Here is a 15,477-nt window from a genome sequence, read left to right on the forward strand (position 1 = left end):
CACTATGATTTGGGTTGATCTACAACCCTTCTTGGTGATGTATTATGTTTTAGGTTTGACCTATGCCTTGTCACATGTTTCACTTATTAGGTCCTACTATGCTAACCTAATAGATGTTTTTAATGTTGAAAAAGATATATATAAGGGAAAAATTATTTGAGAATGGTGTGGTTGTCGATAAAAGTATGTGTGAATATCTGTTGTTGAACTATATGAAGTTAGATTCAAATTTGAGCTTCCAAGAGGACTACACTATCTGCATTTGAGATGCTTCTTCTACTATAGTTCACCTAATGTTCTTCATTGTTATGTTGTGATAAATGTGATATTGTATCTTGCCTGGAACAAGTGATCTTTAGTCTACATGTCCTTGTATCTTGTCTTAGGGAAGTGTACCTTATCTTGCAAGTCCATGTGGCAGTGAGGTTCCTTGGCAATGTGCCTAAAATACATAATGTAATACTTGTTTTATATAGTTTGAGTTGATCCTCACCAGTCTTCCACGTAAAAATCTTAGTGTCTTTGTGTGGTAAATACTTTGTTCATTTCTTTATTTCTACAGATTTGAGTTTAATGTTTTATGAGCTAATGAATGAATAATTAACTGTTATTGGATGGATAAGATTTAATACGTGCCTATTCACCCCCACCGCCCCCTCCCCCAATACCCTTCTTTGTATCTAGCGTGTGTTCAATAGAATGATTTATAAACATTATTTATAACCTAAAGTCAAGACTCCGATCTTGAAGAAAATGAAGCCAATATTCTCATTGGTTAAGGTCTCATCAATGATGACAAGGATTTGCCTTATCAAAGTTGGGACAATCTAGATGATTAGGACCAACCTCCCAACATGAGCTGTATAATTTTGATTGCTTAATTTTTCTTTTCTTTATGATTATGTGACTTTATAAATATTTTTTTTGCTTTTGTTATTATATCTTGTTGTTAAATTCTACTACTACATCTATCTCCTTGTTAAGAAAAAAACGCATTCAACAAAATGGTTTATAAACATTAGTTACAACCTAAAGTGAAGACTTCGATTTTGAAGAAAATGAAGATAGTATTCTTATTGGTTAAAGTCTCATCAATGAAGACAAGGATTTGCGTTATCAAAGTTGAGACAATCTAGATGATTAGAACCAACCTTCCAACATGAGCTTTATAATTTTGATTGCTTAATTTTTCTTTTCTTTATAATTATATAATTTTATAAATATTTTTTTCCTATTTGTAATTATATTTTATGATTGCATTTTACTACTATACATTTTTTATATATATTTCTTTTTTATAACGCACTTTAGATGTGATTCCATTAACATTACAAGTATATATGAATCTATTTAGGAAGAAATATAACAGTGACATATTAATCAAAATTGTTTGCCCCATTAATGGAACTAGTCCATCCAATTACAATAGAAATTGCCTGATGTTTGTCAAAAACATTGTACGGGACAGGGTAGTTGCACTCGGAGCTCTATTGGATTGCAGAAGTTCGTCATCTTCCGAATTGAATTGTGACCTTTTTTTCTAAGGGATTTTATAATAGAATATTGCCTAAAGTTGGCAAATTTCCAGTCAAAAATATTGCCTAAAGGACGGTGCAGATGCACATCAAGTCCTATGGAACGAACACCAAGTTCTCTGGATCAAATATGCACCATATAAGTTTGGAAATTTTCGCATTACGCAGAATAATTCAGCCGTTCGGTTCTGTTCCAGTGGGCAACCCATTTTCAGTCTGCTTGCTTGCTACCATTATCGACGAAACTTTTCTTAGCCTATCTGATTACACATAATAAGCAGGCCCATTACAAATGCATGATCAACTCCCGCTTCGACAACCAGGCTCAAAACATCATTCCCCAGCATTATGTCCGATTTGGCTTCCTTGCGTTTAATCTGCACTTGCACACACTTTCCATCAGCTTCTCAAACTCTCAAGCCATGCTAATAAATTGAAGAAATTTTTCCAAATGAAAATACCTGTGCCATGATCTCTCCGGAGGTACTCAATATTTTGCACGATGCCTTGCACAACGACCCTTCCATCTAGTAATCGGACAGCTTAATTTGTTTTCTACAATCTACAAATACTTTGGCCCTAGTTTTGTTTGAAAAGCCCAAATACTTAGCAAGGCTAAATATGGGCTTATCAGACTCTACTGGATCTCCTCTGAATGCTTCCCATCTCTTCCTAAAACTCCATTTCTGTTCAATCCAAATCAGATGTCAGACTTCACCTAAGAAGAATTTGGGGCAAAGAATCTTGATAATAATGTCGTTAGGATAAGAAGAAAGAAGAAGAAAACCTTGCGCCGCATTGTAAGAAGAAGTTGGCCCTCATCATCCATGAGAAGTACTTCGTTTTTCACATTGGATGCATAGTTATCCACTCTAAAAACTAGATCTCCCAACGAATCGAAAACGGTAAATCCTTTACCATTAAATAAGAGGGATTTCCTCCAAACTGTGAAGTGGGTAGACGAGCTTGAACAAAATTTTTGATCTATACAAACATGGGGAGATGAGATGGAAGAGAGAGGATGAACTTGAGGCATTGTTGGAGCTAACAGATACCTCACTGCTACTTATCAGAAACAAAAAGTAAAGAAAAGCTGTGGATGATTTACTCTTGGTCCTTGCCTAGTTGCCTTTCTTATAAATATCTAACGTTTCGGCTTAATTCTCCCCATTAAAACATGCAATACACGAGTGTAATGCAAGAGTGGTTGTGGAAGTTGAGAAAAGGGCCCTGCAAGAGTCATCGCCTCCGGCATGCTCTTGGCTTTTCTAAACTGTGTCAACGTCACAACGTGGTTTTCACAGTAAAATATTTATTCAACTTTGTGTGGATAAGGGAGCCAAATGGGGTATGCGGAGGTTGATTGCAACACGTTTCAATCTAACGTTGAAACTCTAATTTCATTTTATAATGTAAGAGGCTCACAATGTTGGGTATAGGGAGACCATTTTAGTTTTTATGTTTTTAAATTAGGTGTTGACAAAAGATCGTTTAATAAGTGAAAGTATCTCTTAAGTTTTATTTAAAAAATAAATTATTTGATATTCTATTTGTATTATAGAACTATTCATATATATATATATATGTGTGTATATCAAGGATTTAGTATCTAGTATTTTTTTTGATATTTTTGTTAGTTTAATATTTTTAGTTCTTTCATGCTTTAAGAGATTTTGATTAACATATCTAAAAGTAATTTTTGGTATAATTTAACATCTAAAATCTATTATAAAGATAATTTGAAAAAAATATTGTTTTCATAAGGATTTAACAAGATTCTAATATCAATTCAATGACATTCATTATCATCCCTCACATTAATATTCACTACCGCCCATTCATCTTTATTATAGTTGACTCAATCTGAAGGTTTAACTAGAGGTTAAGTAAGTTGCATATTTCAATGTTACCGCAAATTTTTGAAAGTTGCTCCTTACCATCACAATATTTCTATTTTATTCTTAGGAAGATTACATGCTACTTTGAAGCTATGAATATTTGGAAATATGGAGAGGTTACATAGTTGTGATTTCTCTAGAATGGTGATGAGATTTTCAATAGTCTTAATATATCAATCAACAATTCTTGTACTATTTAGGGTAAAGTATGACTAGAAAGACACCTCCAAAAAATTCTAGAAATAGTGAAGTTGTATTTTAACTCTTTGTTAAGGTAATAAAATAGAATAAAAATAACTCACACAATTACATGAGTTAGAAGGATCCATTTACATATATTTAAAAAATTATTTACTCCTTTAATTAAATTTATTTTTTATAATTTCTAATTGTAAAATGAATGTTGAATTATAGTGAAATTTCCTTTTCTAGTTTTACGTTGCTTTATTTTTCGAAAATAGTTATGCTTATTTGCATGTTTTATGTTGCTTTTATTTTTATCTTAATTTTTAAAAATCTTTATAATGAAATTTAATAGTTCTAATTATTATTTTTAAATTGATTAAACAGTTTGGTATTTATCATTTCATGTTGCTTTAATACATTTCATATAGAACACAAAGATACATGCCAATATGACTAAAATAATCATTTGAATATCTAATTATGTCATCATACATGAAAATCTAATTTGTTTTACATTAGTTTTAGATAAAAAAATCTTATGTTCTAAGGGTCTAGGAAAATGACATTTTGATGTTAGGATTTACGGTCATTTGTTAGTCTCATAACATAGTTTTTTGATACAAGCAATTGGATAGAATCATATAGATGTGTTCTCTCAAGAGCTCCACAACTTGGATTTACCCTCATTTGCTAATATCCTAACATAGGTTTTTGATACAAGCCATTGAATGAGATCATATAAATGCGCTCTCTCAAGAGCTTCACAACTTGGATTAGACATAATCATGACTTATAATTAAAATTATTTCCTCAATCAAAAGCTAACTATAGCCTAAATATTATAGATAAAAAGATTACCAAATGTTCATTCAAACAGTGCCTCTTCAACATTTTTGCAAGATTTATATGAAATCTACTAAGCCTTTGTGGAAGGATTGGAAATGGTATATGTACCTCTTTATATACTTACACTCTTAACAAAGGATGTCTATATTTGTATTTCTTTACATTTAACTACAGTTGGAAAAATACATTTAAGATGACCCCTCTAAACTTAGTTTTTTTTATTTGAGTTGAGTACATTTTTATAGTTAAAGAAGATATTGTAAAACCCAATATTGATACTTTTTCTAAATGTTTACTCTATCAAAGTCTTACCATTGCACAATGGTTAATGTTAAGTTGGGTTAAAACCTAGATGTCAATTTTGAAGGTAGTTTGAGATAGTTAAGTATATTTATTTTCACTATGCCCATGTCAAATTATCTTGGTTGTGGATTTATGACTTTTTGATTTCATTCACTCTATGTTCCTTTAATTGGCATAATTTTATGCTATGATATGTGACTATTTTTCTTATTTAATTTCGTCAACTATGCTACAATTTTAGCATACAAAAATAAAGGAATTTTTTGCTAAATACTCAAGTTTTTTTTTTTTTAAATTTTTTTCTATTTACAATAAGCTATTGTTTTGTCATATGTTATAATGTATAGTTGATATCTATCTAAAAAAAAAAACCTTAAAGATGGTTCCTTTCTAGACCTTATTAAATCACTAGGGAAATACCCTTTACACTATGTATAGAAAATTGCCTTGATCAATTCCTTGTGCTAGATCCCTCTATTGGGGATAGTGGTATAGGTTTTTTATTTATCAAAACATTACTTGTAGAGTTATTTTGGATGATCTTCCATTCTATTAGTTGGGAAACATACTATTTGGTTGATAATGATAGGGTATCCTTCAAGCTATTGTTAAATGTATAAATAGGAAAATATTCATTAACATCTTTGCAATGACATGGGCGATCTCCTTTGAGGGTATTACAAGTTCCCAAAGCTAATTCTTAATATTCCATTCCTTTAGAAGGATAGACCACGTAAAGGGTTTTGCAAAAATAGAACCCACCATATCTCTAGATTGATAGATGATAACCACCTATCAAAACTGTTAGAGTTATCATGTATTAGCCAATAATTATTTATTTAATTATTAGTCTATTATCCTCTACACTTAAGCTAAACTTAGGCATTTAATAATATTGTAGGTATTTAATATCATTCTTATTATTAAATACACTTTACCCCTTTAGGGTTTCTTTAGGGTTGCACAACTTTAGGGTTGCATATTCTTCTTTTATAAGGATTGTATTGTATTTTTAATTCATTCTCTCTTTGAATGATAATCTTTTTCTTCAGAATCATTATTGCTTTTTTGCCTCCATTCTTCTTTCGTGACAGGTATTCTTGGGATCTCAGAAATTGTATTTCTCAACTTCTTCAAAAACTAATAAACCTCCCAACTTATTAGATGACAAACAACAAAAATTATAAACTACCACAAAAAATAATTTTAATAGCTATAATAAATAAATGGGTTTGGAGCATCTAATATAAGTTGCATGTAGGTTAGAAGTATAGGCAAGGTTGAGCAAGCACCTAAGAATTGACTACTATTAGTAGAAAGGGATTATTTATTACTATGTTAATCTATAAAATACTTCATTTTCTACATTATTTTTATCATATTAACATGATCCCAGAGAACAAGCCCCTTATCAAATATAATAATTGATAAGGACCCACCTACTGATAATTGAGAAGTTCGTGAATGGTTATCATCGTATAAAAAAAAAAAAGATGACCAAAAAATACATTCGGAGTCTTCGAAAATAAGCTTGTGCAAAAAATAAAATAAAAAAATAAGAATACAGAAACATTGACAAAGCCGAAAGTTTCCAGATTTAACAAACTCAAATTCATTGCAAACAGCATCATGATAATAGCATATTGTCATCAATATATCTTCTTCAGCCATTTCCCTCTGTTTTGTCCCGTTTGCTGCTGCTAATTTGGGTTATAGTTGTTATTTGGAGCTGTTTTAACTCGTCGTCCAAATTGAATTGTGACATGATTTTTGCACAGGATTTTATGATAGAAATACCTAAAAGTTACTAAATTCCTGTCAAAAATACTTGAAGGGACGGTGTACATACTCCGTGTCCTACGGATCACAAACCAGGCTTTCTGGATTGAATATGCACCTTGCATCTCATGAAATTTGCCAATCTTAAGGCAGAAAGAGTCGGGTTTCATCTGGTGGAAGAAAACACGTTTTGGCCGAGTGGCCAACCCATTTCCAGTCAGCTTGCTTGCTACCATCGTCGACAAATCTTCCCTTAGCTTATCTGATTAAACATGATAAGAAGGCCCATTAAAAATGCTTGATCAACTCCCGCCTCCACAACCAGGCTCAAAACATCATTACCCAGCATTATATCCGATTTTGCTTCCTTTCGTTTAATCTGCGCGATGATATCTCCCGACGCACTGAATATTGTGCACGATGCCTTGCACAACGACCCTTCCATCCGGTAATCGCACTGCTTAATTTGTCTTCTACCATCTACAAATACTTTGGCCCTAGTTTTATTTGAAAAGCCCAAATACTTTTTAAGGCTAAATTTGGGCTCATCAGACTCTACTGGATCTCCTCTGAATGCTTCCCATCTCTTCCTAAAACTCCATTTCTGTTAAATACAAACAAGATGTCAGATTTTACCCAAGAAGAATATGGGGCAAATAATCTTGATAGTCATGTCGTTAAGATAAGAAGAAAGAAGAAGAATACCTTGCGCCGCATTGTAAGAAGAAGTTGGCCTTCATCATCCATGAGAAGTACTTCGTTTCTCACATTGGATGCATAGTTATCCACTCTGAAAACCAGATGTCCCAACGAATCGAATACAGTAAATCCTTTCCCATTAAATAAGAGAGATTTCGTCCAAACTGTGAAGTGGGTGGCCGAGCTTGAACAGAACTTTTGATCAATACAAACATGGGGAGATGAGATGGAAGAGAGAGGATGAACTTGAGGCATTGTTGGAGCTCACAGATACACAGGCTGCTACTTATCAGAAACAAAAAGAAAGAAAAGCTGTCGACGATTTACTCTTGGTCTTTGCCTTTCTTATAAATACCTTTGGAACATTTGTTTTGGCTCTCATTAAACCTGTAATACACGTGTGTAATGCAAGATTACTAGATGCGGATGTTGAGCAACGGGCCCTGCAAGAGTCATCGCCTCCTGCATGCTCTTGGCTTTTCTAATCTGTGTCAGCCTCACAACGTGGTTTTCGCACTAAAATATTTATTCCAACGTTGTGCGGATAAGGGAGCGAAATGAGGTCTACGGAAGTGGAATTCAACACGTTTCAATCCAACATTCAAACTATAGTTAGCATGTGAGAGGCTCACAATGTTGGGTGCAGGGAGACATTTTTAGTTTTATTTTTATTTTAAAATTAGGTGTTGATCAAAGATCAATTACTAGGTAAGATTATCTTTACAGTTTTGTTTTTCTGTCAAATTTATTTGATATTGTATTTGTATGATAGAGCTATTCATATATGTGTATATATGAATGATTTATTATTATTTCATTAAGCTATTTTAATGAGTTTAATATTTTAGTTGTTTAATAATTTAAAATATTTTGATTAATATATTAAAAGTAATTTTTGTTATCGAGAGTTTATTATTATAATAATTTCAAAAATATTTTTTTGTTTGTTTGTATAAGGCTTTAAATAAGATTCAAATAAGTGTAATGACATTCATTACTATTTTCACATTGGCATCTATTTATATTTACCATACTTGATTCAATCTTAAAGGTTTGACTAGAGGTTTCATAAGTTCCAAACTTTAATCTTACCACAATATTTCAAAATTTTCTACTTAGCACAAAATTATCGTCAAATGGAATAGTTGATAATAATCAACCTACTAATACGCGATCTTAAAACTTGGGTTGCTAATTTTTCTCTTTCTTTATAATTATGTCATTTTATGATTTTTTTTTTCGTAACTATGTTTTTTGCTGTTGCAATTGTTTTCTTGTTATAAAATTTGTTATACTTAAATTCTTATATTTTACCTTGTTAACATGACTTTAAGATGTGATCTCATTCCATTCATTTTTTTTTGCAAAGATCTATTAGTTTCATTACAAATAAGATATGAATCTATTTAGAAAGAAAAATAATAACAAAAATTCACTAAAATGGCATTCATTGTTTCTAGAACTAATTCCATCCATTCATAATAAAAAATGTGTAAAATTTATAAAATAATGCACTTGCATTGAGACATCTATGTGAAGGGGTGATTACTTGAATGATTTATTTGATCAACATGGAGCAATATTTGTATAGGAGAAAGTAAAAGTGGTTGTCACAAATGGCCACAACAATTATAACCAATCAACAACTATAACAACCAATGTAATAACATCTTAGAAAATTGCCAACATTCCCCTCGTTATTACATTGTTCCCACAAATGTACCATCTAAATCTCAAGATTCACCCTAGCCAAGGGACCCCCTTTAAGAATTACACAACAAAATTTATTGATTACATAAAAAAAATACATAGCTTTGAGAAGGTATTTCTTTGAAGAACCAAATCTTGAATCAAGTGGAACTCCCCCAAGTTGCCTCGTGACCCTCGTAAAGGTGTAGCTCCAAGTTGAATCCTTGAGCTCTTAGTTCGGAACTCTAAAATCACATACACCAAATTATTTTGGACAAAAATCCTCCAAATTTTCTCTTGACCCTTGTAAGGGTGACAATTCTCAATCATAGCATTATGAACTCTCTGGGAAACCATCCATACTCAAGCTCTTCAGCAAACCCCAAATGTGTCTCCAAAAATGAAAAATTCACAATATATGTATTCTTTGAATCCATCAACATCTACAAGGAAAATTAGCACCACCAAAGTCCAAATTGAAGGCTCAAAGTACTAATGCAAAATTAGCACCACCAAAAGAGTCATTAACAAAATGCTCATCATCTATTGAATCTTCATCTTCAATGAAACCAACATTGCTTACATCTAATTCATCTTTAAGGTTCGCTTTAAAAATGTCACTTGCATGGATATAACAAAAATTTAGTATGTGTCCCTTTTTCTTACAATAAAAACATGCATTTTCTTTTGTTTTTACCTAACCATTTATTATTGCTCTATGAATGTAGAGCTTTATTCTAGAAAGGATCATCTTTTGTATATTCGTTTTTCGTCTTTTCTTCTGCTTGAAGGGCTGAAATCATACCTTTTATAGTTTGTGAAGGTATTTGACTGAGCGTAAAAATAACATTATTGTATTTAGAAGGCAAGCTATTTACAAGATGGCCTTAGCATCATCATCATCTACATGAGTCTTAACCTCCACCAATTGCATAACGAGATATCTCAAATTACTTTTATGGTTTGACATTGTGATTCAATCTTCCATTTTGTACCTAAACAATGTAAGTTTTAGGGAGAACTTTGCATTGACTTCTTTTGCTCCAAACAATTTGTTCAGATTATCCCAAATTCATTTGGTGATTTATCTAAATCTATATAATGTGATTCAAAGTCAGTAATAGAAAGACCATAATAGCCTTCACTTTATCATCTTTGCTATTCCAATCTAATAGTTTAGTTGCATCAGTAGATACTTTTTCCTTTTCACTTACTATTCCCCATAAATTCTTGTTTATCAATCGCATTTGAATTTTCATTTTCCAAATATAAAGACTAAATCCAGCATAGTTGTCCAATAAAATTACCAGTTTAGAAAATACAAACTATTATCAACCTACTTCAAATCCTTCACAAACCAACACCATTGAGAATAACAAAAAGAAGTACCTTATCATTTGGGATTGTCTTCACTAGTGTCTCTTCTCACATTCAAATATATATATAATTGGATCACTCCACCTTATAGAAATTGGGTCAGCTTTGCACAATTGCACGTAATCCCCTGTCGTTCACGTTGTCACTTTGTCCATCAAAGACAATATTAGATATTGTTTCTCACGTCTTGCACAGTGCTCCTGGCCTTACAAGATTCACTTTGTCTTCCTTCTATTGGCGTTTCCTTTATAAATTTTAAGTGAAAAGAAAAAATTCACACGAGACTTCATCCATGCAAAATTTCAACATCTGCGCTGCTCTTTATTCTTCTTTCCTCAACTACTTACCACACGGTCTCCTTATGCCTTACGCCACTCTGGTCTTCGCTAAGAGAAAATGGACAGTGGTGGCATCATTCGACAACTTTCTTAAGTGAAAGATAGAACACTAACTTTGAACAGAAGGGCTATTTTCACTCTGTGATTAGCTAAGCTTAGTCAGATATACGCTTTTCATTATGCTCTTCCATGAAATTGCCTAGTGGTGGGTAATTGTCCTATCACAGGCTCAGAAAATAGACCCTCTGATACCATCTGAAGGGGTGAATACTTGAATGATTCATTTGATCAACATAGAACAATATTTATACAGGAGAAAATAGAAGTAGTTGTCACAAATTGCCACAAAAAGGGTAACCAATCAACAACTGCAGCAATCAATGTAATAAGTACTTAAAAAATCGCCCAACACTATGGAATGTTCTATATGATATATAGACTTTTGGTGGTCAAGATCCCAAACAATTGTGAACTTTAATTGATAATTGGATACCTCCTTCAATATTACTCCACAATCATAATGTACCTATGTGATATAATTAATTACAAGTTTCTTGAATAAATTTTAGCCTTAATTTGAACTTGTACCTCTTTACATGGTAAAGCTTAAAGATTGGAGAAGTTTGTTATTGAATTGCTATCATCATGTTAAGAAAAAATAAGACTGAACATTAAGAAAGCTAAAAGTTTCTAGATCTTAGAAACTCATTATAAACAATATCATCATTGTACATTGTTGAATTGAATGCAATAAGAACTAGGTCAATATATTTTCTTCAGCCATTTCTCTCTGTTTTCTCCTGTTTGCTGCTGCTAATTTTTGTGTTATAATTGTCATTTGGACCTGTTTATATACGATGTCCAAATTGAATCGTGACATATTTTTTGTCCAGGATTTTATAATAGAAATGCCTAAGAGCTACTAAATTCCTGTCAGAAATATTTTAAGGGACGGTGTACATACACTCCGAGTCCTACGGATCACAAACCAGGCTCTCTGGATTGAATCTGCACCTTGCATCTTATGAAATTTGCTCATCATAAGGCAAGAAAATGTCTGCGGGTCCGTTGTGGTGGAAGAAAACACGTTATGGCCGAGTGGGCAACTCATTTCCAGTTGGCTTGATTTGTACCATCTTCGGCAAATCTTCTTTTAGCTCATCTGATTAAACATGATAAGCAGGCCCATTACAAATGCTTGATCAACTCTCGCTTCCACAACCAGGCTCAAAACATCATTCCCCAGCATTATGTCCGATTTTGCTTCCTTTCGTTTAATCTGTGCGATGATATCTCCAGAGGCACTGAAAATTGTGCACGATGCCTTGCACAACGACCCTTCCATCTGGTAAACACACTTCTTAATTTCTCTACTTCCATCTACAAATACGCCGGCCTTTATATTATTTGAAAAGCCCGAGGACTTTTTAAGGCTAAATTTGGGCTTATCAGATTCTAGTGGATATCCTCTGAATGCTTCCCATCTCTTCCTAAAACTCCATTTCTGTTAAATCCAAACCAGATGTCAGACTTTATCTAAGAAGAATTTTGGGTAAATAATCTTGATATTCATGTCGTTAGGGTAAGAGGAAAGGAGAAGAATACCTTGCGCCGCAATCTAAGAAGAAGTTGGCCTGCATCATCCATGAGAATTACTTCGTTTCTAACATTGGATGCATAGTTATCCACTCTGAAAACCAGATGTCCCAACGAATCGAAAACAGTAAATCCTTTACCATTAAATAAGAGGGATTTCGTCCAAACTGTGAAGTGGGTGGACGAGCTTGAACAAAACCTTTGATCAGTACAAACATGGGGAGATGAGATGGAAGAGAGAGGGTGAACTTGAGGCATTGTTGGAGCTCACAGATACCCGGCTGCTACTTATCAGAAACAAAAGGAAAGAAAAGCTGTGGATGATTTACCCTTTGATCCTTGCCTCTCTTATAAATATCTTTGTACGGCTTAATTTTCTCCGAGTCCCAATTAAAAACATGCAGTAAACGTGTGTAATGCATGATTACGTGTAGATGTTGAGCTATGGGCCCTGCAAAAGTCATCGCAGCCTGAATGGCTCTTGGCTTTTCTAAACTGCGTCAATGTCACAGGGTCGTTTTCACACTATAAAATATTTATTCCAGCGTTTTGCGGATAAGGAAGCCAAACACGGAAGTGGAATGCAACACGTTTCAATTTAACATCCAGAACACTAGTTAGATTGTGAAAGGCCCACAATGTTCCGTGTAGGGAGACATTTTTACTTTTATGTTTTAGAAAAATTAGGCGTTGATCAAATATCAATTATTTAGTAAAATTATCATTTAAGTTTTTTCTTCAAATTTATTTGATATTGGAATTGTAAGATAGAACTATTCAAATCTGTATATGAACAATTTATTAAGTTTTCTTATTAGTTTAATATTTTTAGTGGTCAGTTTTTTATTAAAGGAAAACAGTTTTTGAAGGAATCTAGAATTTTAACACAACAAAACAATACAACAAAAGAGAGCCAATAACAAATCAGACATTGGACAATAGTAAAACAACAAAAACATTTTTATTGGTTAGTTGTTTATATAAAGTTTGAATATTCAAATTTTAATGTAATGACATTCATATCATCTTTCACATTAACATTCACTATTATCCATTGATCTTTATAATAGTTGATTGAATCTTAACAATTTAATTAGTGATTAAGTTGGTTGCATACTTCGTTATTATAGTTGATTGAATCTTAAAGATCTAACAAGGAGTTAAGCAAGTTGTATATTTCAATCTTATCACAAGGTTTTTTTTATTCTATTCTTAGGTTCAAATTACATGATACTTTGCAGCTATAAATATTTGGAAATTTAGAGAATTTATATAGTCATGGTTTCTCTAAAATGACATTGAGTTTTACAATTGTCCTAATTTATTAATCATCAATTCTTGTACTAATTAGGGTAAAGTTTGACTAAAAAGGCACCTCCAAAGAAATTATAGAAATACCAAAGTTGTATTGTAGTTATTTATTGAAGTAATTAAATAAAAAATTAACTCACTCAATTATATGATTTAGGAGGACCTATTTAAATATTTGAAATAAATATTGTATTCCTTTTACTAAAGTAATTCTTTTTGATTCCTAGTTTTAAATTGAATGTTGAATTTTATTCAAGTTCTTTTTTAGATTTTATGTTGGTTTATTTGTCTTGGAAAAATAATAATGCTTATTTGTATGTTTTATGTTGCTTTAATTTCTATCTTAAAAGTAATTTTTTCTAATCTTTGTAAGGAAATATTGCAATTCTAATAATTTTTTATAAGTTGATTTAATATAATATTTATAATTTCATGTTTCTTCAATATATTTTTGCATAGAATGTAAAGCTACATAAAAATATGAGTAAAATAATTACTTCAATATCTAATATCTCATCATACATAGAAATTGATTTTTTTCTCTTTTTACATTATTTATTAAAAAAAGTATCCTATTTTTTAATGGTTTATGTAAAACGACATTTTGATGTTAATATTTACCCTAAATTTGTTGTCTCCTAACATAGTTTTTGGATACAAGCCATTTGATGAAATCATATAGATGCACTCTCTTAAGATCTTCACAATATGGAATAGACATATTCATGACTTATAGTTAAAATATTTTGTTTTTTTGTATATATATATGTTTCATGGCCTTAATATAAAGCTATCCATAACCTAATTAATATAGATAAAGAGGCTTACCAAATGACCATTCAAACAATGCCTCTTCAACATTTTTGCAAGATTTATATGAAACCGACTAAGCCTATGTGAAAAAATTGAAAATGGCATATTGATACCCATTTATATACTTGCACTAAAAAAGAAAGGATGTCTCTATTTGTATGTATTCTCGTTAACCTATGGTTAGAAAATTAAATTTAAGATGATCTCTCTAGACTATTTTTTATTTGAGTTGAATTATTTAAGATAGTTATAGAAGCTATTGTGCAATCCAATATTGATCATTTTTCTTTACATTTACTCTACCAAAGTCTTTTTATTGCATAATGGTTAATATCAAGTTGTGTTAAAACCTAGATGTCTATTATGTACGTAGTTTAAGATAGTTAACAATTTTATTTTCCACTACACCAATGTCCAATTGGCTTTATTGTGGGTTTATGACTCGATTTCATTTAGACTAAATTTCTTTAATTGACATGATTTTCAGCCATGATATGTGTAATGCCCCACTAAGGTACCCCAGAGGACAACACAACAACTAACCTCAAGGAGGAAAACACATTTTTTTTTCTTCCTAGAAAGATAAATTAACTCATTAAACTATAATATTGAATAACATAATATTAAACATGAGAACAACTCATCTAAGAACAAGTGGAAAAACCTTAAAATAATAACACTTACATCCTTTAAGGTCCCCTAATGTCACTACAAGGTAACACTACACTTACTAAGGTATAAGAAGAAAATCTAAACTATCCATTGCATAACATAATGCATTAACATAAATAGATGAATCTTAACATAGACACAATATCATATAAGAACTAAACAACATGATTACCCTAGAAACTAGGTTCATTTTAAATCCTAAATCCAAATGTTCCTAAGATTACTTTCCACATTATCATATAACCATAGCAACTGAATTTAGATAAATGAAACTTTGCTCATAAATTATTATTTAATGTATTACAAGTAACAAATGCTCACTATGAACCTAATTATTCATAAGGGATAGACAATACCAACACTATGTACTATCTAAAATCACAAAACAATTACATAGTCAACATCATTACATTAAATCACAAAAAAACTAATAGC

At 31.7% G+C, this 15,477-nt stretch overlaps 2 protein-coding genes across 2 annotated transcripts; both read right to left on the minus strand.

Moving 5' to 3' along the window:
• Positions 1 to 6,800: 6,800 nt before the first annotated feature.
• On the minus strand, positions 6,801 to 7,294 carry LOC131039273 (protein LURP-one-related 12-like). Its single transcript, XM_059212834.1, has 2 exons — positions 7,253 to 7,294; positions 6,801 to 7,151 (listed from the first exon to the last, which is right to left on the minus strand). The coding sequence occupies exons 1-2, from the start codon at positions 7,292 to 7,294 to the stop codon at positions 6,801 to 6,803; spliced, it is 393 nt and encodes a 130-aa protein (XP_059068817.1).
• Positions 7,295 to 11,370: 4,076 nt separating this feature from the next.
• LOC131859650 (protein LURP-one-related 5-like) lies at positions 11,371 to 12,532 on the minus strand. Its single transcript, XM_059213652.1, has 2 exons — positions 12,256 to 12,532; positions 11,371 to 12,154 (listed from the first exon to the last, which is right to left on the minus strand). Exons 1-2 carry the CDS (start codon positions 12,502 to 12,504, stop codon positions 11,804 to 11,806), a joined length of 600 nt encoding a protein of 199 aa, XP_059069635.1. The 5' UTR covers positions 12,505 to 12,532; the 3' UTR covers positions 11,371 to 11,803.
• Between the last annotated feature and the right edge of the window lie 2,945 nt (positions 12,533 to 15,477).

This window comes from Cryptomeria japonica, chromosome 10 (assembly GCF_030272615.1).
Source record: "Cryptomeria japonica chromosome 10, Sugi_1.0, whole genome shotgun sequence".
Classification (NCBI taxonomy): domain Eukaryota; kingdom Viridiplantae; phylum Streptophyta; class Pinopsida; order Cupressales; family Cupressaceae; genus Cryptomeria; species Cryptomeria japonica.